At 39.2% G+C, this 21,800-nt stretch overlaps 3 protein-coding genes and 1 non-coding gene across 6 annotated transcripts in view; all 4 read left to right on the forward strand.

Moving 5' to 3' along the window:
- ash1l (ash1 (absent, small, or homeotic)-like (Drosophila)) overlaps nucleotides 1–3,604 on the forward strand; it is a 33,875-nt gene extending 30,271 nt beyond the window's left edge. For all 3 annotated transcript variants that reach the window (XR_010573660.1, XM_065470653.1, XM_065470654.1), the window contains exon 27: nucleotides 2,481–3,604. Coding sequence is in view for 2 of the 3 variants with exons in the window: in XM_065470653.1 (XP_065326725.1) it covers nucleotides 2,481–2,572 (92 nt within the window). In the remaining variant the exon portion in view is untranslated. The remainder of the gene's footprint in view (nucleotides 1–2,480) is intronic.
- Nucleotides 3,605–5,832: 2,228 nt separating this feature from the next.
- lrrc71 (leucine rich repeat containing 71) lies at nucleotides 5,833–18,788 on the forward strand. Its single transcript, XM_065470655.1, has 17 exons — nucleotides 5,833–5,991; nucleotides 7,757–7,795; nucleotides 7,877–8,008; nucleotides 8,717–8,815; nucleotides 9,052–9,127; nucleotides 9,238–9,312; nucleotides 9,466–9,534; nucleotides 11,448–11,607; nucleotides 11,700–11,783; nucleotides 11,923–11,997; nucleotides 12,123–12,218; nucleotides 12,299–12,362; nucleotides 12,452–12,522; nucleotides 12,622–12,648; nucleotides 12,728–12,836; nucleotides 16,973–17,070; nucleotides 17,799–18,788. Exons 1-17 carry the CDS (start codon nucleotides 5,928–5,930, stop codon nucleotides 17,907–17,909), a joined length of 1,449 nt encoding a protein of 482 aa, XP_065326727.1. The 5' UTR covers nucleotides 5,833–5,927; the 3' UTR covers nucleotides 17,910–18,788.
- Nucleotides 18,789–19,442: 654 nt separating this feature from the next.
- Nucleotides 19,443–21,721, forward strand: rps27.1 (ribosomal protein S27, isoform 1). Its single transcript, XM_065471941.1, has 4 exons — nucleotides 19,443–19,514; nucleotides 20,136–20,244; nucleotides 20,352–20,462; nucleotides 21,464–21,721. The coding sequence occupies exons 1-4, from the start codon at nucleotides 19,509–19,511 to the stop codon at nucleotides 21,490–21,492; spliced, it is 255 nt and encodes an 84-aa protein (XP_065328013.1). The 5' UTR covers nucleotides 19,443–19,508; the 3' UTR covers nucleotides 21,493–21,721.
- On the forward strand, nucleotides 21,131–21,260 carry LOC135933376 (small nucleolar RNA SNORA35). Its single transcript, XR_010573749.1, has one exon. It is a non-coding gene; the product is annotated as a small nucleolar RNA SNORA35 (small nucleolar RNA).
- Nucleotides 21,722–21,800: the final 79 nt, after the last annotated feature.

The following is a 21,800-nucleotide window of genomic DNA, read 5'->3' on the forward strand; positions in this document are numbered from 1 at the left end:
TGTGGGAGCAAACTCCTCAAGATGGGTGGTGACCATGGTGGCCATTTAGAAGTCGGCCATCTTGGATACAACTTTTGTTTTTTCAATAGGAAGAGGGCCATGTGACACATCAAACTTATTGGTAATGTCACAAGAAAAACAATGGTGTGCTTGGTTTCAACGTAGCTTTATTCTTTCATGAGTTATTTACAAGTTTCTGACCACTTATAAAATGTGTTCAATGTGCTGCCCATTGTGTTGGATTGTCAATGCAACCCTCTTCTCCCACTCTTCACACACTGATAGCAACACCGCAGGAGAAATGCCAGCACAGGCATCCAGTATCCGTAGTTTCAGGTGCTGCACATCTCGTATCTTCACACCATAGACAATTGCCTTCAGATGACCCCAAAGATAAAAGTCTAAGGGGGTCAGATCGGGAGACCTTGGGGGCCATTCAACTGGCCCACGGCGACCAATCCACTTTCCAGGAAACTGTTCATCTAGGAATGCTCGGACCTGGTACCCATAATGTGGTGGTGAACCATCTTGCTGGAAAAACTCAGGGAACGTGCCAGCTTCAGTGCATAAAGAGGGAAACACATCATCATGTAGCAATTTCAAATATCCAGTGGCCTTGAGGTTTCCATTGATGAAGAATGGACCCACTATCGTTGTACCCCATATACCACACCAAACCATCACTTTTGTTGTTCCAGCAGTCTTGGAGGGATCCATCCAATGTGGGTTAGTGTCAGACCAATAGCGGTGGTTTTGTTTGTTAATTTCACCATTCACATAAAAGGTTTGCCTCATCACTGAACAAAATCTTCTGCGTGAACTGAGGGTCCTGTTCCAATTTTTGTTTTGCCCATTCTGCAAATTCTGTGCGCCGATCTGGGTCATACTTGTTGAGATGCTGCAGTAGCTGGAGTTTGTAAGGGTGCCATTTGTGAGTAGCTAATATCCGCCGAAGGGATGTTCGACTAATGCCACTCTCCAGTGACATGCGGCGAGTGCTACGCTGTGGGCTCTTGCTGAATGAAGCTAGGACAGCCACTGATGTTTCTTCACTAGTGACAGTTTTCTTGCGTCCACATTTTGGCAAATCCAACACTGAACCAGTTTCACGAAACTTAGCAAGCAGTTTGCTAACTGTAGCATGGGAGATGGGTGGTCTCGTCGGGTGTCTTGCATTGAAATCTGCTGCAATGACCCGGTTACTGCGTTCACCAGATATCAACACAATTTCGATCCGCTCCTCACGTGTTAACCTCTTCGACATGTCAATGGCTGTGAACAAAGAGAAACTTGTAAATAACTCATGAAAGAATAAAGTAACGTTGAAACCAAGCACATCATTGTTTTTCTTGTGACATTACCAATAAGTTTGATGTGTCACATGGCCCTTTTCCTGTTGAAAAAACAAAAGTTGTATCCAAGATGGCTGACTTCTAAATGGCCACCATGGTCACCACCCATTTTGAGGAGTTTGCCCCCTCACATATACTAATGTGCCACAAACAGGACTTTAATATCACCAACCATTCCCATGTTATTACGGTGTATCCATATAAATGGCCCACCCTGTACATTCTGCTCTGCCATGTTTGTCCTCTCTCCCACTTGGACTAAGCTCTCAGGCAGGTGGGTTGTACATGACCTATGAAAAGGCACATTTTTTTTTTTTGTTTTTCTCAAGAATTTATGTAATGCTTGTAGAATCCAACTGTTTGGCTTGTAGATGTAATTTGTTTCTGATAAGATAAGACAAACATTATTTATCCAATAAAAGGGAAATTCCTGTTACAGCAGCCAAAACATTAAACACACCCTGTAGTGGTTGCTAGTTTAGCTTACCGGGTTTAGCAAGTGATCCATATGCTGCAAGGCAAGTGCAGAGGTCAGCATTTGATCCACCCCAAGGCCATTTTTACTGCCCCCCCAAAAAGTAACAAAAGCTCAATGAGAATAAATGAAATATGACCAAAGAAAAACCTCAGTATGTTTAAAAACTCCACAAAAGAAGGAGCTCAAATAGAAACAGATTAACTAAGCACCACAATACATAGAACTCTAAATACAATAAATACTGATACTGTGGTATGAGGTGTTACCTGAGTTAAGAACATTACCTTACTACAAACAAATGATTAACATGTTAAAGCCAGTATCTATCCCATCGATGTCTAAGCCAAGGTACCAAAGCCATATTTGGTGGATACATACTACTAATCCAGTACCAGTGTTAAATGAATGAGCTGCCTTAAGCGACCCTGGGAATTATTATTTTATGTGTACAACATCAGACTTAATTTTTATTGCTTATTAACTGTTTAACAGATTATACTTGAAGCATTTTTCCTTTAAAGTAACTTGCCTCCATGCTGCTGATTTATTTATTTATTTATTTTTATTTTTTTTATCTTTAATGTGACTGCCCTGTGTCATCTATTTGTGTCCAAGCTGCTAATTTTCTCTCTCCTTCCAACTTTCTCCAGCCATTGATGTCACTTATCTCCTTGAGGAAGGCGCAGGGCGGCGCCTGCGGCGGCAGGCGCTCGGATTCAGCGATTTTGTAGGCAGAAAATAATGTTTCTACGTGCCTGTCAAGCACACTGCCTTTCACTGTCATGAGCAAGGGGCAGAAAATGGAGAAGACAGCAAGAAGGGAAATGAGCATTGTTGGTTTTCCAGCCATTAAGGACCACAATGCATCCCTGGGGGCCTCTTCCAGTTTACCTCTTCCAAGACTGCCGTCTCAGCTCTGAGAGGGGTGGAGGGTGTTTGGAAGCACTGACTTCAGGAGCTCTCAAGGAGCACAAAGAGAGAGCTGACCCAGGCTTCTTGCTTATTTAAGTAGTATGATGCAAAAACTTTCTTTTTAAAAAAAGGAAAAAAAAGAAAAAGAAAAGAAAAATAAAACGAACATAGGAGTTGTAACCCGTGCACTTAAATGCATCGAACATTGAAAACATGGGTAGATGAATTCCACTAGCAAGCATCTGTAATGAAATAAGTGGTACTGAATAAGGATGGATAGAGGGGGAGGGATGGATTAATGATTCAGTCTGTGGGTGGGGGGGTATGAGTGCTGGAGAATTGTTCCCCCTAGTGGAACCTAGCTGCAATGAAACAAATGTAAGGGATGAGAGAAGAAATGCCCAGGGGCTGTGGGGTTGGGGGTAGGAATGGCATAGGAGAAATGTAAAGTTGAGCGGTGCGCTCAGATGCTGCTCGTGAGAAAGAGAGAACAAGGGTGGTGAACTGCACTTTTGGTACCATGGATATTGTGAAGCTCTCTGTAATGTATCTATAATGAAAACACACTAACACTCTCACAGTATTGGATGATGCAGTCTGGAAGAAAAAAAAAAAAAAGAAGCAAGTCTATTATCTTTTTCCTGTTATACTGTAGTAACTCATTTAGGAACAGAAGAGGCCTGTGGTGTGTTTGTTTTATTAGAGTAAAGGGAGGGGGTTTGGGAAGATGGAGCGTGCGCGCTTTTGTCAGTAAAAGTGTCTTGTTTATTTTTGAATCGTCTCGTGAGGCAGTCCGCTTTGCCCCTCTTTTTTTTTTTTTTTTTTTTTGTGAAGTAAAACATAATTCACCAGCTTAACTAAATCAGGCGGGGAGGGTGGGTCAGGGGTGGGGTGGGAAGAGGGGGGAACACTGGCTCCAACTGTAACGCCTTACACAGCCGTGCTCTCCGACTGCCTTGCGTGTGCGAGTGTGTGCGCGTGGATACGCGTTTTATTTTGTGTGTGCACTCTGCCAGAATTTCATGAAAATATACCTTTTTAAAAAAATCTAAAAAAAAATCAAGGGCTCGATGGCAATTAACAGTTTTAAGAAAACTATGGAAAAAACAATACTTAACATGAAATGTATCGTGATGGTCATATTTTCTTATATTCTGTGAGACGGGGGGGAGGTGTATACTGTATATTGGGAACTGGGGAGGGTTTTTTTTTTTTTTTGTCTTTAAACTATGTTTCCTGGTTGCCATGGAGAATGTTTTCGAAAGAAATTGTGATATTTGATGAGATTCCTTTTTTGTTTTCTACCCCCAAATGCCTCTGTTTAAAAGGGACAGCCTGCAATGTCCCGGTGCGTTAAACTGACAGAGATGTGACGAGAATGAGACACTGACGGAGAGAGGAGAGGGATCAGGAAGTTGTACAGTGCCAAGTTATGTAAATATACACACTTTACATTGAGGAGTGTCTCCAAAAGCAATATCTTGAAAATGGATTTTGTTTATTATTGTACTGTACAGGACTCAGCCCTAAATGTATTATGATTATTATAATAATAATATTATAATTTCTTCCGTTTGTATGACTATACTGAAGACACTTAAGCTCGGAGGAAAAAGATTTTTGTTTTTGTATTGTTTTTTCTTTTTAATGTCCAAGAAATCTCACCACCAACTGTCCTGACGACATTAAAAAAAGTAAGCTGAAGTTTCGTTGCCTATAAATGAAATTCACCTATGTACTGCATGAGCGAGAAGAATGTCAAACGGACACAGAAGGCATTGGGACATGACAGTGACTTAGCAGCGACCTCTTTGTCGCTGAACATTGTTAATATTACTTTTGAAGGAGAACTGCGCTCCTTGTTTTTTGCTGCAAAGTGTTGAACACTAAAAAAACAAACCAACATAAAAATGTTAAGATATTTTTAAACGGTGACAGAAAGAAAAAGTTTTAAAAAATAAATTTAAAAAAGCTGTCAGCCCAATATTATGTTATTTTGGTTTTTTTTTTGCTTTGTTTTTTTCTTTCAAATAGGAAAATGGTTCCGTTTTGTGATAGCAGTCATTGTATGATGCTTGTACTTGTATTTGTGTGTTTTTTGTGCGATTTGTTTAGTTATTTTTAGACAATCACAAAATAAGATGCAAGCATTGTAAATGGCAGACTGGCGGACATTTTGTGATGTGTACAGTTTGTCAAAAAAAAAGAAAAAAAACTTCTTCCACTCGTTTAAAGTTTGTAATTATGATTCTTAAGTCATGAAAAATGCTGTTGGTTTTTACTTTTTGTTTTATATTTGTTTTTGTTTTTTTTGTTTGTTTGTTTTTTTAATAAAAGCACTACATTATTGTGAATATACTTCATGGTGGTCTCCTTTGAAAACTCCTCATATACTTCACAAACACACATTTACAAAAAGAACTATAAATACCCAATATAGATACTATTGTTCTGCCAAAACATTAAATACAAACACTACCAAAATGGCTTGAATAAAACCAAAAGGCCTAATAAGGTCAAAATTATCCAAAACTAGCTAAATTAAATAGAAAATAGTGAATACAGTGAGGTCAGTGAGTAAAAATGTAGATATAATCCTGTAAGGCGTTTGAAAATTTATGGAAATTTAACCAAATATGTAAAACTATAGTGCTAGGACATGGTGAAGATTTACATATATATTTAAGAAAAAGTCTTCCTTGTGATGGGTTAATATAAGGCTCTCTCAGCACTCCTCCTGATCCACTTTAAAGAGAAAAAAATTACATATGAGAGACAGATTATTTATGTAATTTAAGTATGTTTTCTGGAGCTCAAAAACTCACAAACTCATGTATCAAGTACGACAGACTTGTCGAGAAGTAAACGAGTCCTCTCAGCTCTCGCGATAGTACAGTAGTTGACAATAGACGAGTTAAACAACGTTTTCGTTATCGCTGTTACCGACTTTAGGGCCATACATACTATAATATTCTCACTCAATTATTTACGAATTATACTTTTCCAGTACACTAAGAGCCAAAGGTTGAAGAACCAAGAACTTAAATCTCGCGATACAACTTGAGTATCCATAGTAACGCCCCAAACGCCCTAACGGCTCACAGCGGTGTTATTAAACTCTCTGAAACGATATCGTCTTTAACGCTTTTAGCTGTGTGACTGTAATTGTGGTTTCAGGCGCAACCATGTCTAGAAAGAAACACGCAAAAGATAAAACAAGCGCTGAAGACGAGGCCTGGAAAAGCGCAGGTTAGCCTGTTTTTTTATCGAAGAATGGCAGCTCCTTTTTACTTGGACTGCTACTTAACCGTAGCTGTAATTTAATTTTTTGCCACATTATCTGAAAAAATATGTTGTTACTTTAAGCATTTGTACAACTTAGAATTTAACTTTTATTTCGATATGTAACGTTATTTGAAAATACCTGTTTATACTCATTCAAATTACGGTTGGGGTCAGAGGTTTACATATCATACGCTTGAATCTCATAGTAAGTTCGGGCTTCAAATAATTATTTATTTGAACTATTATTTTTCCAGGGTGGAATGATTGTACAACATACATCTTTAATGACTTTAACAAAACAAGTTGCACAAGATAGAATTTATTTAGGATTTTCTCTTGTCCACATAAAGTCAAGAATTTACCTACAGGTTCACTAAAATGCACCTCCGCCTAATATGTGGTTAAATGTCTCTTAGCAAGTTTATACTCCAGATACTGTTTTTTTTTGTTTGTTTGTTTTTAGCCATCTACAAGCTTCTGGCATAATTCTGGCTGTATATTTAACCACTTTTCTTGGGATATGTGGCACAGTTCATTTAATTTGGTTGATTTACTGCCACAGACCCAGCTTTTAGAGTAGGGGCTTGTTTCTTCGTTGGCATCCTCTCAATCCATTGCGATGTGTACAGTGACACTGGTGTTCCAGCATTTTCCAGTTCACGGCAGACTTGAACCTAGGTGGTTTGTGGGTTATTCCTGAACATTCTTGGCAAAGTGGTGACACATCACATTTTTACTTAAATACAACTGTGTTGGAATCTGCAGCTGTATAGAAATGGCCCCAAGAGATCTTCCCACCTTGTGAAAATCATCAGTTCTCTTTCTTAGATCTTCACTGAGTTCCATAGACCTATTCGCATTGTTCTGAGCATTAGTCAATCTAATGAGTGCTGTCAAAGGAGTCCTTTTTATGCTGGCAAAGAGAAACGATCAGTTGTACTTATTCATGATCACTAACGAGAAGTTAATACGCCTTGGCCGTATTCAAATTTAAAAGACATTGTAGACCCTTCAGCACCACTTATGAAAAGATTTAAGGGAGTGTATGTATATATTTTGACCCTGTGTTGATTAGAGAAAATCCAAAATGAATTCAAACTTGTGGAGCCGGTGGTTGTTTTTGAAAAGCTATTAAAGATGTGTGGTGTACAATGATTTCACCCTGGAAAAAGAAAAGTTCAAAGAAATTATTAAAGGTCCAAAGTTAACATGACATTCATGGCCATGATTAGTGTATGTGAACGTCTGATCAAAACTGTACTTTATATACTACTTTCTCATGTCAGCTTATTTTCATTATGGCAGACCTTTTTCGAAAAAAGCAAATTAGTAAATACAGGATTATTTTTTTCCCCTGAAAAATAGAGCACATGATAAAAAAAAAGTTCTTAAAATAAATAAAGTAAAACTTCAAGTTATGTGATCTCATTTTAGAAGGTTTATTTTGAAACAGCTGTATCACATAATCAAAGCAATCATAACAAGTACACAATAACATGTTTGTTCATCATGAGGTTTTAGTAACATAAGTTTTCCTGTCTGCAGTCTGTCAAGTAGCACTGATTGCAGTGTAGCTGTCTGTGGTAATCTAACACCACACATTACATAGAGATATGATTGACAGTGAAAACTTTTCATGCAATCAAAGTGAAAGTTTTTGATGTTTGCTTTGTGAGTTGCTGGTGATTTTGTCATGCTATGTCAAGACTCTAGGCCTTTCTGTTTACAGGACCGACTCCAAATGAAACACTTCCTGTTCAGACCTTCGGTAAGCATAAATATGAAGCTCTTCTACTTAGTGTGGTTGTGGTGATAGTTGAGATTTGCACTTATCCCCATTGCCCTACAGATGAATATCAGTGCACAGGAAATGCAGAGACTGACTTCCCTGCGCTATGTACTCTACTGAACGTGAAGGATATCCCAGCTGTCATTGCCAAGTTCCCAGCCTCCTCCGCCAGTCAAACTGAAGGTGACACCGGTAAACAAGAGATGGTTCTGCTTTGAGTAGTATCACACTGACAGAGAAACAGAAAATAAAACAAAAAAATAAAATAAAATCTGTGATAATTGTGACATTAGAGCAAGAAGGATCATGGAAATGTGTTCATGTTTTTGAATACTATATGCTTTGATTTGAATGTATTTTCCACACATTACCAACATGTAGCATTTTGAGGTGAACTATGGCTAACAGACCTAGCGTAGAAAAATATACTACTGGAGAGGCAGAGACTTAAAGCCCATATTGATGATAAAAATGTGTCAATTAATGGGAATATATTGGCATCAGTAATCTAAACATTTGGAATGTTTCTGCACAAAATAATAAAACCCCTTGAGACCCAAGATTTTGTTTGGCATGCAGGAGATGGAGCAGGTTGAGCAGGACAAAAGGTGCAGGGTCTCAGGAGGTTAAACATTACACATCTACAAACACAAAGAGACATGGAAGTAAGCATGACCATGACTGCTTCACTGGAATTTGTTGTTACAGAGTCACCAGGTCGTCTGTATTTCTTAGATTTCAGTCACACAGATATTGTAAAATATTTTACCAACCGTTGCAGTATTAGTGTGGTCAGCATTATTTTGAATTACTCCTTGATGCTCATTCCTACAGTATAAACAGTAAATATAATTTATATGATCTCAGACTCTCTTACTAATAATAATTTTCCTCCTAAAGATTACCAGTTACAGACAAGTGATGCTTCTTTCTGCTCAAAGCCCTGCCTAACACTGGAGCTGGAGAGTAAAGACAGAGCCAGGAGCATGAAGGTTTCTGGTAAGAGGAAAAGAAGGCGAGGGTTTATAACTGTACTTGCCATTAATTCAACATTAAAAGAATTTGAGTTTCTGAGTCTGTAGTTATCACGGGTTACCTGCAGTCATATCATTCTATGTTGTGTGTAATGTCAGAGTTTGAAAGACATCATTGGATCTTGTTAATTGAGAAGTGAGCTCATTTTATTGTTTGAAGCATGTGGTGAGAAGATGACTGGATATGTCATGAATGAACAGGATGGAGGGTGAATGAGCAGATTTTCCGAGCGCTACAGAAGATGCTCCCCTCCATGAACCAGCTACTGAGCCTTGGGTGAGTAATGAGGTGCTGCAGGGAGGCACACTCCTGTTACAGCGAACGAGGTTACAGCTGTCACTGTTTTGTTCTTGTTTGTTGGCGTAATCTCGTCCACGGTTGTGCAGGTTTTGGCAGGCGGGACTGACAGATCGCATGGTAGTCGCCCTCATGAACACAATACCGCTGTGCTCCAGCCTCAGGTGAGCAGATACCCACTGTCCCCCAAGCATTTTGCACCACATCACAAAAGGTCCAAATGTGTTTTGACTTCATGCCAGGAAATTATGTAGAATAGCAGACAAATTTCGCTTTAGCACTGAGAGTTACAGCCCCTGTGATTTGTGTTCACTTAGGGTTGTGGCACTGGAAGGCAATGTTCTTCCACAGCAGGGCTACCACCTGCTTCTCTCTGAGGACAGCGTGTAAGTAGCGTAACAGTCACACATGTAAACATGTTTGTAGTAGCCATTTGTTAAAAATCAGGTTCATAATCAAAATGCCACTGATGCACCGTGATTCATCCCAAGTTCAGGTCGTGCAGTGCATAGAGAAAATGCAGAAGCGCAAGAACTACATCTCAAACTCTACAGGCCTCAGTTAGCATGTTAAATGTTAAAGTTCATGACAGCAACAACATGGCAGCACAGCTTAGGTTTGCACAGTTATGTCTGAACAAGCCATGAGACTTCTGGAACAAAGTCTTTTGGACAGAACACCAAAGTGTGAAACACAAATGTGACTCCCCTGCTCCCAAGTAAGGGTAGTCTGTCGCAGGCAGGGTAACACAGAGAGACAGACAACCATTCACACTGCTAACCTAACCCTGGGACGAAGTTGGAGTACCCAGAGAGAACCTACACATAGGGAGAACATGCAAAATCCACACAGAAAGGCCTGGCCAGATGGTGGATTCTAACCCAGGACCTTCTTGCTATGCAACAATGCTAACCACATTACCACAGTCCAAACAGATTTATCTATTACAGAGTGGAAAACACTTGTTCATACAGCACTACTCTCCACAAAAACACACAGCTTAGACTGGTTGGGATGCTCAATACAAAAGTTTTGAGATTGTTTCAAGCTTATGAAGTGGAAATGTTTTGAAACACTGCCCCAAAGTATGGAGCTTTGTTTACAATAGTGCAACAGAATAGCATTAAGATGTGACAATAGCAAAAGCCGCCAGTAGGTGTCACTGTGGAGATGGGTGTCAGAATGTTTTTGACAGTTCTGACAAAAACTGCTTCAAATGTTTCTGTGTTTCACAAAACCTCTCTTTATCCATCACGAAAATTAGAAATCCCTTTGTCAGGTCATAATTTAAAGTCGGCGCTTCTAACCTTCCAATAATTGAAAACACAGAGGAAAAAAAACTGAACAGCAGAGAGGAGAGAAAACAATACAAGTGATATAAAATTATGAGCTGGGTCATATCGACTCCACCTTATATCACTCTCCTCCACAAGAAATGCCTGATCTATATGAGATAAGACATCTGCCACAGTGCTATCAGTCTCCTTCAGATGGTGTACTCAGTGTTGAAATCTTGCAGCAATAAGGAGCTGCATGATTGTTACTGAGCATTTGAGATATAAGCAGAGGATTGTGGTCATTGTGATCATCAGCGGAGGTGGTGCTGGAACCAAAGTACACCTCAGAATGTTGCATACCCAAAAGTAACGCTAAGGTTTCTTTCTCAGTTGTGCTCTAAATCATTTGGGGTTTCTTGAATTTCTTTGAAAAACGGCACACTGGATGATGAACACTTCTGTCAACCTCACTCTAATTTACTGTACCTGCACCATGAGCACTGGTGTCACTCTCTAGTTTAAAGTCATGAGCGTAATGCACAGCGGTTTTGGCAGAAACCAGGCATGGTGGTGAGGTGATGATTTGGGCTTGTTTTGCAGCCACAGGACATGGGCATCTTGCAGTCATTGAGTAGACCATGAAGTCCTCTCTGAACCAAAGTATTCTGGAGTTGCCGTTTATGGTGTTTCTATAAGCTAGTGAATTGTGGCGTGTCGTTATTTTTTCACAGAACTGCATAGAGTCCTCATTTTTTTCACTGTACCTGACAACAAAGTCGCCCCAAAAAATAAAATAAAGAAAAATCTTTTTAAAGCAATTTTGACAAGTGAGTAAGAAAATAAGCCAAAATAAAGCAAAGTAGCTAACAAAAAACATCTACAAAAATGAAATTTTCAACATATTATAATTCTTAAACAACAAATTAATAAATAGCAACAGCAATGTTGGAAAACCCTCTTCCTGTATTTACACACCACTCTGCACACAAGAGCAGTTAATGTCATGTGTTTCTTTGATCCAGCCTCACTCACTTGTCTCTGAGAAATAACCGGATAGGAGATGAAGGCGCTCGCCTGATTGGTTCAGCGCTTTCGACAGCCAGGTCTGCCAACAAAAACCTCCTGTCACTCAACCTGGCGTTCAACCGTATAGGTGATGCAGGTGCTGCACTTATCGCTCAGGTATAACCTAGAACTGACGGCATATTCCCTGGTGTATGTCCCCTGTGTGACCGCTGAGCTGATGTCTCTGTCTCCGTCCTGTTTTGCCTCAGGGCCTGCGGCTGAATCGTACCTTGCTCTTTCTCTCGCTGTGCAACAATCAGATTGGAGATGCAGGAGCTGCTCATCTGGCTGCGGTATCAATTTACATCACAGAGCTTAACTGACAGATAATGCATTTAAATTAGCAGTTAAAATGTCTTAAATCATATTCATCTTATTGCATTATGTAATGTAATTTAATAAGCCTCCAGTGCTTGCTACTCCCCTTTTCAGGTACTTGGTGAGTTTGCCTTAACTCATGATGAAATAGTGGAGAGGAGGAAGCTGCTTCTGAAAAGAGCGCAAGCTGTAAGAGTGGCAGTGTCATTCACTGAACTGACTTTAATAACGAAGTTATTACTCTGAATAGCACTGCTTTCACAGCACATGTAGTTAAACCGCTTTCAGGTTTACTTTTGATCTGTTTTTTTCAGGCTTTAGTGAAGGATGAGCCTCTCCAAACATTAGCTGGCAGCACCACCTCACTGGGTGGCAACAAAGGAGAGACCACAGGCACTCCTAAAAAAAAGGTTTCATGCGAAAACTGACTTTTAGCAAATTCTTAAACTAGTGTGTGCTGCAAATCTTGTGCTATTGATTCTTATTACAGGAAGCAACCAGAAAAGACGAGAAACCGGACGCCAACAAAGACAACCAAAAGCCAAACAAGAAAAGTAATCGCTCCTGTCGCACTTGAAACACTTGTTCTGTTCTCTGAGAGATGACAGCTGTGTTTATCGTTTATCCCTGCCATCTTTTCTAGCCACTGATACAAGAGCGTCTCAGGCTAGAGGTGGAAAGGCAGGGGGCAAAGAGAAGCAACATGCAGAAGAGGTAACGTTTTCTGTTTGCTGAGCATCATGTGGATGCGCAACACAGTATAAAATTTCACTGGTTTCACTTTGTTTTGTTTTCTTTTTTTCCCCCCTGCAGGATAGATCAAATACTTCCCTGAATGAGGTTTGTTTGATGCAACATTTTGTGAAGCAAAAATGTAATTCTCAATGATGGCGCTGATCTGACGGTTCTCCGTGAGCAGGCAGAGTTGGTGGATCCAGCGAATCCCCTGCTGCACCCGTCGGTGCATCCCAGGGACGGACAGGTCTTCATGTCCGGAAACACGACTCTTGCCTCCCTCAACCTGGCAGGTCATCAGCTGTGGTGCATTTATCTGTGCTTCTCAGGAAAGTCAAAGCACAAAATAAAAGTCAAATTTATTTATATAGCACATTTAAAACCACAACTGTTGACCAAAGTGCTGTACATTTAAAATAATCAAAAGAGATAAAAACAACTACTGTTAGATTTGATGGCAGGACTTGTCTTTGACTTCTTGCAAGTGTGGACATGCATTATCATTTAACCCTCAGGTCTCTATCCTGGCCATTTGTGGCCACTTTGCTTTTCGCTTTTCAACCATTTTTGTTCTGTTAATGCAAATGGAATGAAACTTCCCAAAGGTGTGTATTTTTTTCAGATTTTTTAATTTTCAACATCAGCTCCTTAATAATGTCAATAATATTCACTATACACTAAATTGTTCCTCTTGGCTCTATCGTGGCCATTTGTGGCCAATTGAAACCCATTATAACCACCTTTTTTGATTCCTTGTTATTGACAGTACCATATCATGCGATTTAGGTAAAATTGCTTTCATTCTAAACTCAACATATGAAAATTTTAGTTTTTAATGTTTTTTACCAAATTACATTATTTACCCATTTTTGGCCAAGCAAGCAATTTCATGTAATATTCTGAGTTTCTAGTAGCGGCCTTTGATGGCCTACCACACTCCAATGGACCAAAATAATGAAACAATTTTGACATAGGTTTGATCTTAAGGATCTAATAGTTTGTGTTTGTGCATGACATTGCAGTACAAACATGTATTTGCAAGATAGACTGGAATAAATTCAAACATTACATAGGCTGCAGTGAATTTCTGTGGATGCAGGATATTGAGCTTTGAGGTTCCCAGTCAAACTTAGCTTTGAAGCTCATGTTAAAAGCACTTTTACTCTTGTATTTTTCATCAAAAGATACCATACCCAAAATATCAACTCTAGAAACAAAAACAAAAACAAAAAAAAACCCCAATCACAGGACATTTTGCAGAGTTCAAACCTGCAGCTGCAGCTGGAGCACAAACAACAACGAACACTATTTGTAAACGTGTCCTGGAGTTTATGCAGGTGCAGACAATGCTACTGCTGTAAGTAAGCCTAACAGCTTCCAGATCATTTATTCTGGCAATATGGCAATTAGATCATCACTGCTTCAATAACTGCCTATATGATCTGGTCAGAGAGCAAGGACAGCAAGCAGTCCTCTGCCCTGGAAGAAAATACATCTGCCCAAGATGAAGAAACCTCCTCTCCAGAAGATGAGGGGACAATCTTCAAAGAGGCTGACTGCATCACCACTAATGTTGAGTTCTAGCCAGTGCCCGAATCCTCTTCTTTGGGGGAGGATTGGGGTTGGGGGGCATGGAGGTGGAGCCCCCCCCCCCCCAAAAAAAAGAACATAGGAGCATTTTCTGAGACCGAGGAGCCGGCGACTCAGTGGATCCGCCATGAAAGGAAAACCACGTGGGTCCCACTACTGAAGAGAGACTGCACCACAATCCAGTACCCACTAGGGGTCACCCTAGTCCTGCATTAGCAGCCTGAGATCTACTTTTGACTTTTTTATAACAAAGGAGATCTTTTAGCTGCTGTGCACCCTTACAAACCTGCACGGGAGGCCAAGGTGTGAGGATTGGAGGATTATAGATGAAGTGGAGATAAAACCTACACCAGAATAAAGCAATACATAGCATGTTGGATGAAAACACTGGAAGTTCTCAGGAAGTAAAAAAGGCATGGGATTCAGACTCCAACTGACGGAGGAGCTCCGAGGACAACGTCTTTCCTTCGGTCACATTGGCAGAGGAACTCCTCAGATGAAAACCGGCACAGGGCCAGAGCTTCCTCCTCAGCTCCTCCAGTTGCAACAGAGGAAGATTTTGTTGTCTGACTTTGGCTTCACCAAAACTACCACAGCAATATCCCACATGCCAAAGCAATGGAGGAATATGCTTCTTTTGACAGCAACCACGAAGGAACCAGCAGTCGGTGATGGGGAACAAAGGATGCGTGAAAGGAACCGAACAGCAGCCCCTTGAACCAGGTGTAGAAAGTGTGCCAACAAAAACCACTCTAATGTAGTTAGTACATCTTGCTGCAAATGAGGATGCACACAGAAGCACACAGATACTGGAATATAAATTTTGATCATTTTATTGGGGATTGCAGGGATTATTTGGTAATTAAATTGCCTTTCTGGCCACTAACACACCATGTGTGACATTGCTTTTGGCCTTTCATTGCCTCCCCCACCCCCCGAAAAAATAAAAAAGAAAGAAAGAAAGAAAGAAAAAATAAATCATTGTAACAGTTACTGTTACTGACCTGCAATGATGATAAAAAACATATTAGGTTTCACCATTTATATGCTAAAAGATGGGAACTTTATTACTATTTTTACTATAATAATACATAATCTGACTGGTATTCAAAGGGTATAATATCAGAATTTGAATTATATTTTGGTTTTTATGACTAGAAGCGGTGCTAATTTAAAAAATCAAGTCAATGAAAGTAGAAAAATGTTTTAATATATATGAATTTTATAGCATTTTGTAAATGTAAACAGGGGGTGGCCGTTTTTGGCCACGAACAAGCTGAGAGGGATTTTTTTTTGTTTTTCTCTCACTGCACAAAAAAACAAAGATGCATAAAACTCATTGATACTTTTAATTATTGCTATGCATCTAACCTCCATCATGGTTAGAAAATAAATCAGTTTGCATGTATTATTTAGAAAAAAAATGGGGATTTTATGCTTTTATCCCTAGGTAAATCATTAAAATTATGTGATTTAACTGGTATTTAAAGGGTTAAAATTATGAATTTGTTTGAAATTTTGGTCTTGATGAACAGCACTGATACTAATCTAAAAAATCAAGTCAGAAAAAGTGGAGATTTTTCTTAATATATATAAATTTTATAGCATTTTGTAAATGTAAACAGGGGGTGGCCATTTTTGGCCACGAACAGTCTGAGAGGGAGTTTTTTTGTTTTTCTGCCACTGCAGAAAAAAACAATGTTGCATAAATGTCATTGATGCTGTTAATTATTGCTATGCATCTAACCTTCATCATGGTTAATAAATAAATCAGATGGCATGTACTATCTAGAAAAAAAACTGGTATTTTATGATTTTCTCTATTTATGAGTAGTTATGATTATGTGCTCTAACTGGTATTTAAAGGGTTAAATTTCAGAATTTGAATGAAATTTTGATTGTCATGAACAGCCCTGATGCTAATCTAAAAAATCATGTAAAAAAAACTGGACATTTTTCTTAATATATATGAATTTTATAGCATTTTGTAAATGTAAACAAGGGGTGGCCATTTGTGGCCACGAACAAGCTGAGAGGGAGTTTTTTTGTTTTTCTGCCACTGCAGAAAAAAACAATGTTGCATAAATGTCATTGATGCTGTTAATTATTGCTATGCATCTAACCTTCATCATGGTTAGCAAATAAATCAGATGGCATGTATTATTTAGAAAAAAAACTGGGATTTTATGATTTTCTCTATTTATGAGTTGTTATGATTATGTGCTCTAACTGGTATTTAAAGGGTTAAATTTCAGAATTTGAATGAAATTTTGATTTTCATGAACAGCACTGATGCTAATCTAAAAAATCAAGTAAAAAAAACTGGACATTTTTTTTAATATATATGAATTTTATAGCATTTTGTAAATGTAAACAAGGGGTGGCCATTTGTGGCCACGAACAAGCTGAGAGGGAGTTTTTATGTTTTTGCTCTCTCTGCACTAAAATAACAATGCATTATTATCAATGTTGATGTGAATCAATTATATGCCCCAGACTCTACTATTAATAATACAAGAAATTTCAGTAGCAATGCAATTATATAAAATTGCGAGATTTGAGGTTGTCGTCCAGCTGGTGCAGTGGACAAACAAACTGGTGTTTAAAGGGTTAAAAAATAAAAAAGTAATAATTATTTTATATTTATGGAAAGAACTGAAGTTACTTAAAAGCTTTATGCAGAAAAAATAGCAAAAAAACAACAACAACAAAAAACTACAGGCCTAACCTGTAGGTGGCCACTTTTGGCCACGATCAAGCTGAAAGGGTAGTGATTTTAAACAAGACCTGAGGGTTAAGCTAGGACTGAAATAAAGTATTTTGGTGTGTGTTTGTGTAGGAAACAAAATCACAGAGAAGTCGCTGCCTCTCTTTTTGGCGTCACTTGAAGCGCAGGGCGAGGGCGAGGGTGGAGGTCTGCTGCGTCTCTGTCTGCAGGTACGTAGCACTCACAGTGCACTCAAGTTGACACTGTACGAAAAGTATTAGAGCCACATGAAGTTTAAAAAAAAAGAAGAAGTTTTTTTCTTTTCTTTTGCTTTTTGGAATTTTTGAGACTAAACGTGACATTTTAATATAAAAGTTGAATTTTGCAAATAAATCAGAAGATGACGTTTTTCTTTGTGTTTTGTGAATAAACTTTAAATGTCAGGAATAAAGTTGGCATTTGAAGGTGAATGTCACCTCTGACTCGCTCGCTTCATGCTCAGAATGCCAAAAATAGCACTTCTTCTCTGATCGCCACAAAAAATTGGACTTATTTTTTGACATTTTGACATTATTCCTAAATATTAAACTAAAAAACAAAGCAAAGCAAAAAGGCTTTCACATTTCAATTTTATTGATATGGCTCCAAGATCCTCCGCCTCTGTGTGTGGGCGTCTGTGCACAATTCCCATGAACCGCATTTAGACAAAAAAATGACTTTAAAATCGTTCACAGCCGCTGTCTTCACATTATTTATATTATATTATGTTTCAGCATTTATTAAAGTCTGTTTTGCTTTATTACATCCTGGCTTTTTATAAATTTTTTTATCAACTAATGAAAGACTCTGAGTCTTTCATTAGTTGTTCCCATTTCATTCCATTTTACCTAAAAATAAGTGCTGATTAATGTGAACATCATTTAATTGCTATAATTTCTGATCTCTCTCTCTCTCACAGAGAAACATTTTCCCACCAGGAAATGAGTTTTACGTGAAGATAAAGGAACTGATGGCTGCCTTAGATCCAATGAAAAAAAATAACTCTGAAGAGGAGGGACTGGGAGAATAGAGAGGCTGACAGAACGGGCCTTCAGTTTGTCTTTGTCTTATAGCAATAAAAATATGTGTATAATTGTATAATAATAATTTCAGCTGTTTAATTATTTGTCAGAATTAATTAAAGAGAATAATATGAGTGAACAGGGCAGCCAATCAGAACTGCGTAGATTAATTGTTTTAGTTAAGTCACCTTACAGTTACCAGCCATCACTCAGGTGACATGCACATTAGGTTTATTGGTGGTTCTAAATTGGTTATAGATGTGAGTGTGAGTGGTTGTATGTTTCTCTGTGTTAGTCATATGATAGACTGGCAACCTCGCCAGAGTGTACCCTGCTTCTTCCATGTTTCAGTGGAGATATGCTCCAGCCTGTCCGTGACCCCAAACTGGATAAGTGGAAGAAAATGGATGGATAGATGGACATTGGGAAATGCTAGTGTCTTTGAGTAATACAGATGGTACTGCTACAGACTGTTTGCCTCCTGGATTTTGATGTTTTTTTCTCCAGGATCTGAACCATTATGGCTTCAGAATAGAGGACATTTGACTCAAGAGACAAAGATCTAAGTTTTTACCTTAAACTAAATAAATCTGTTTTACCTAAATACTTTTTTTTATCATCTGACTGCTTGAGTGCAGCACTGTTGTGCCAGTATTTACTTGAATAAAAGCTACTTTTAGCCCTCATTTACAAGGGCTCACCACAGCAGGCCACTCCATGCGTGTGATTAGGCAGATTCTTACACTGGATGATCTTCCGGACATAACCTTAGAGGGATTTATATGATTTGTATCTCCTGGAATCAAACTGTGTAATCCACTATCCTGTAGTGCTGGGCTTTTAATTAATTAATATTCCATTTCGGTCCCATCATCAAACTTTTCATTATTTTCCCTAAAAATAAATAAATAAATGTAAAAATTCCAATTTTGGAGTTACAGCTCTTAATGCTTGTTTGTACTTTACCTTCCACATCTGCTCCAGGTGTTCCTATATTCTTTATTTTCCCCATCATCTTAAATATATAGTCATATTAGTTTGCATTCATTTTTCTGGTGTCTGCATCCCACAGTTTGACAACCGTTGCCTTGGATGGTTTCTTCACATTTATGCCTCTTCTGATGCTGAAGGCAGAGCATATCAGTGGTGTCATTCCCCGAGGTACCACCAGGGGGCTCTCGAGGAAAATTAAAACAAACTGACAAAGGTTTAATTATCGTAATTTACACACAATCAGTCTAATACCTGAAAAATCTATAATATATTTTATTTGATTTGGGAATATCCATAACAAAATTGTAGACTATGTTAAATGCTTTTTTTTTTTTTTACATATGATCAATAGTGTTTATTTTTATTATCATTATTGTTATTATTATATTTATTATTATATATTATATGTGTTTGCCTTAAAAAGTTAAAGAAAATTTATCTTAAATAAATAAAGGCCTGAAAAGACTAAACAAGGCGGGTTTTCGACCTCTCCAAAATGGCTGCCATATCCTGATAAATTCGTCACGTCCGGCTCGTGCTCAAAGGAGCTACCAATATGAGCCCCTTGCTTCCGGTAATGCCTCCTTTTCGGCAGCGGCTATTTCCTCGCCAAGATGCCAGTGAGTATAGACAGGCAGTATCGAAATGACATTTTTATAAGTTAACGGGCCTTCAGGGAGTCACTGCCCGGCTCAACGTGTACATGAGAGACCAGCGATTCGATCGGTGCCGGTTTGAGACATTTAGCCGGGTTTTGGACTGAGTTTGGCGGGACTAAATGTTCCCATTTGGGCGCATTTGCGAGCGCGTTGTGATACAAGATGGCTGCGCACACACCGCAAACATGGAGCCAGTTCAACGACCGATGATACAGCCTCGAAAACCTAATATTCAGAGCTATATTTTCGCTTTGCTTGTGTCTTTTAGAGTGGTTTCGACGTATTTTACCGGGGATGTTTGAATATTTGGGGAACAATTCGTGATCGATGTAAATGCGCACGTTGGGTTACCTAATCCAAGAAATGTAGGCCGATCGTGGAGCCTGAACGTGCACGTAGCACGAGCAAAACATGGCAACTGAAGCGTTTTTAAGCTAAATAATAAAGCTAAAGGTCCCTGATAAAGCGCCGTTTCTTTTGAATTTGATAGCTTGGTGTTATTATTTAATTTTCTCTAGTTGCTCTCTATGAGTTGAATAACGCTTACCCTCTTTTATTTCCTCTTTTTCTTAAATCTTGTAGCTCGCAAAAGACTTGTTGCACCCATCCCCTGAGGAGGAGAAGAGGAGGCACAAGAAGAAGCGTCTTGTTCAGAGTCCCAACTCTTACTTCATGGATGTAAAGTGTCCAGGTACGCTTTCTGTACACACACACAGGTCACCCGGGGTTTGAGTTTTACCTGTGAGCGTTTGCGGGGGTTTGAGTTTTGGATTATCAACTATTGTGGTTGTTTTGCAGGATGCTACAAGATCACGACGGTGTTCAGCCATGCTCAGACAGTCGTGCTGTGTGTGGGCTGCTCTACAGTCCTTTGTCAGCCCACCGGAGGCAAAGCACGTCTCACAGAGGGTCAGTATTCATCTGTGTGCAGTGTTCATCCACAGCAGGGGTGTCCTCGGATGGCATTCAGTGGCCTGCTGATATAAACAGATTGTATCATGCACTTCTTTTTTTTTTTTTTTTTTTTTTTTTTTTTTTTTTTTGGTTTGGGTTTGTGGTAGAGGCAGAAATATCTAGAATGGAGGTGATTTTTGCACTTTTAATGGGCATGCCACTAGACGAATTACAGGAAATGTGAGCCTCAGGGTGGGGTGTTTGTCCTGTCACCCATTTTTCCCCTGTGCCAGAACTTTAATACTCTTTTAGTGACTGAGGTTAGTCACACATCCAGACTCAGTTTTACTGGTAATACCAAATTCGTTGTCAAAGTGATGCTGCTATGTGTTATTCCAAACTGGAATAAAGTTACGATTGGAATAATTTCAGACATTTAAAGCCTGGAATAGCAGATAGGCTACAGAACTATAGATGCCATCAAATAGCATTCAGAAAATGCAGGACATCAACATCCAGGAGCTGAATTTGCTCTTTATGAAAAATAATGCTGTTGTCTTGTGTCTTACTGACACAGGTGGGTGTCATTAATCTGGAAATGCCGATACAATTTTGTGTGTGTTGTTTCTAAATCCAGTGAAGGAAGTTAATGGCATTGATAGTTACTCATTATGACGTTTTGGCCGCACTGCTAAGTGACTGGACTTCCTCTGTCGTGGTCTTGCAGTCTCATTCCGGTGCCAGATCAACCTCAGTTTGCAGAAGGGTTGAGCTAGACCACTGGCTCCCCCCTTTCGAAGGCTGAGAACAGATTATTTACCGCTCTAAAGCTAGTGAGAGCAGATTTCACGGTGGCTTGTTGAATTAGTGTACAGGGAATGGGGAAAATTAAAGCTGACCTAATCAGTCACATGACTGAAAGCGATGACTCTTGTATCGGTGCTGTGCAGCACAATGGCAGCATGCTATGCTCTGCATTAATCCTGTAGCCTGACTGTCATTGTCTCCGTTGGCAGGGTGCTCATTCAGGAGGAAGCAGCACTAGCTGTCCTCCCCGGAGCTGAAGGGGAGAGGAGGGGATGGACCGGTTGATATCAGCGTCTTCTGCCTTCGAAACTGCAGCGGCGGCGGACCCTGCGGCCCGATCGGAAACGAGATCTGGAGGCTTAACGGGACAGCAGATGGATTTCCTCTGTTAATGTTGACAGATGGTTTGTTGCTGTAACTCCACCCTCCAACCCTGTCTCTCTAAATAAAATGTTGTTTTGGCTAAAGGAATGGTTTGTGTGTCGTTATTATTATTATTATTATTATTATTATTATTATTATCATTATTATTATTGTTGTTTTGTT

The sequence above is a fragment of the Pelmatolapia mariae genome, linkage group LG22 (assembly GCF_036321145.2).
Source record: "Pelmatolapia mariae isolate MD_Pm_ZW linkage group LG22, Pm_UMD_F_2, whole genome shotgun sequence".
In the NCBI taxonomy this organism is placed as follows: Eukaryota; Metazoa; Chordata; class Actinopteri; order Cichliformes; family Cichlidae; genus Pelmatolapia; species Pelmatolapia mariae.

Bases quoted from the DNA above. Each gene is read 5' to 3' on its own strand.
- lrrc71 (XM_065470655.1), top strand. From the start codon at position 5,928: ATGTCTAGAAAGAAACACGCAAAAGATAAAACAAGCGCTGAAGACGAG. The intron at 11,784-11,922 runs GTATCAATTTAC...TCCCCTTTTCAG, and splicing joins GAGCTGCTCATCTGGCTGCG to GTACTTGGTGAGTTTGCCTT. The intron at 12,837-16,972 runs GTCATCAGCTGT...GTGTTTGTGTAG, and splicing joins TGCCTCCCTCAACCTGGCAG to GAAACAAAATCACAGAGAAG.
- rps27.1 (XM_065471941.1), top strand. The intron at 20,245-20,351 runs GTACGCTTTCTG...GTTGTTTTGCAG, and splicing joins CATGGATGTAAAGTGTCCAG to GATGCTACAAGATCACGACG. The intron at 20,463-21,463 runs GTCAGTATTCAT...CTCCGTTGGCAG, and splicing joins CAAAGCACGTCTCACAGAGG to GGTGCTCATTCAGGAGGAAG.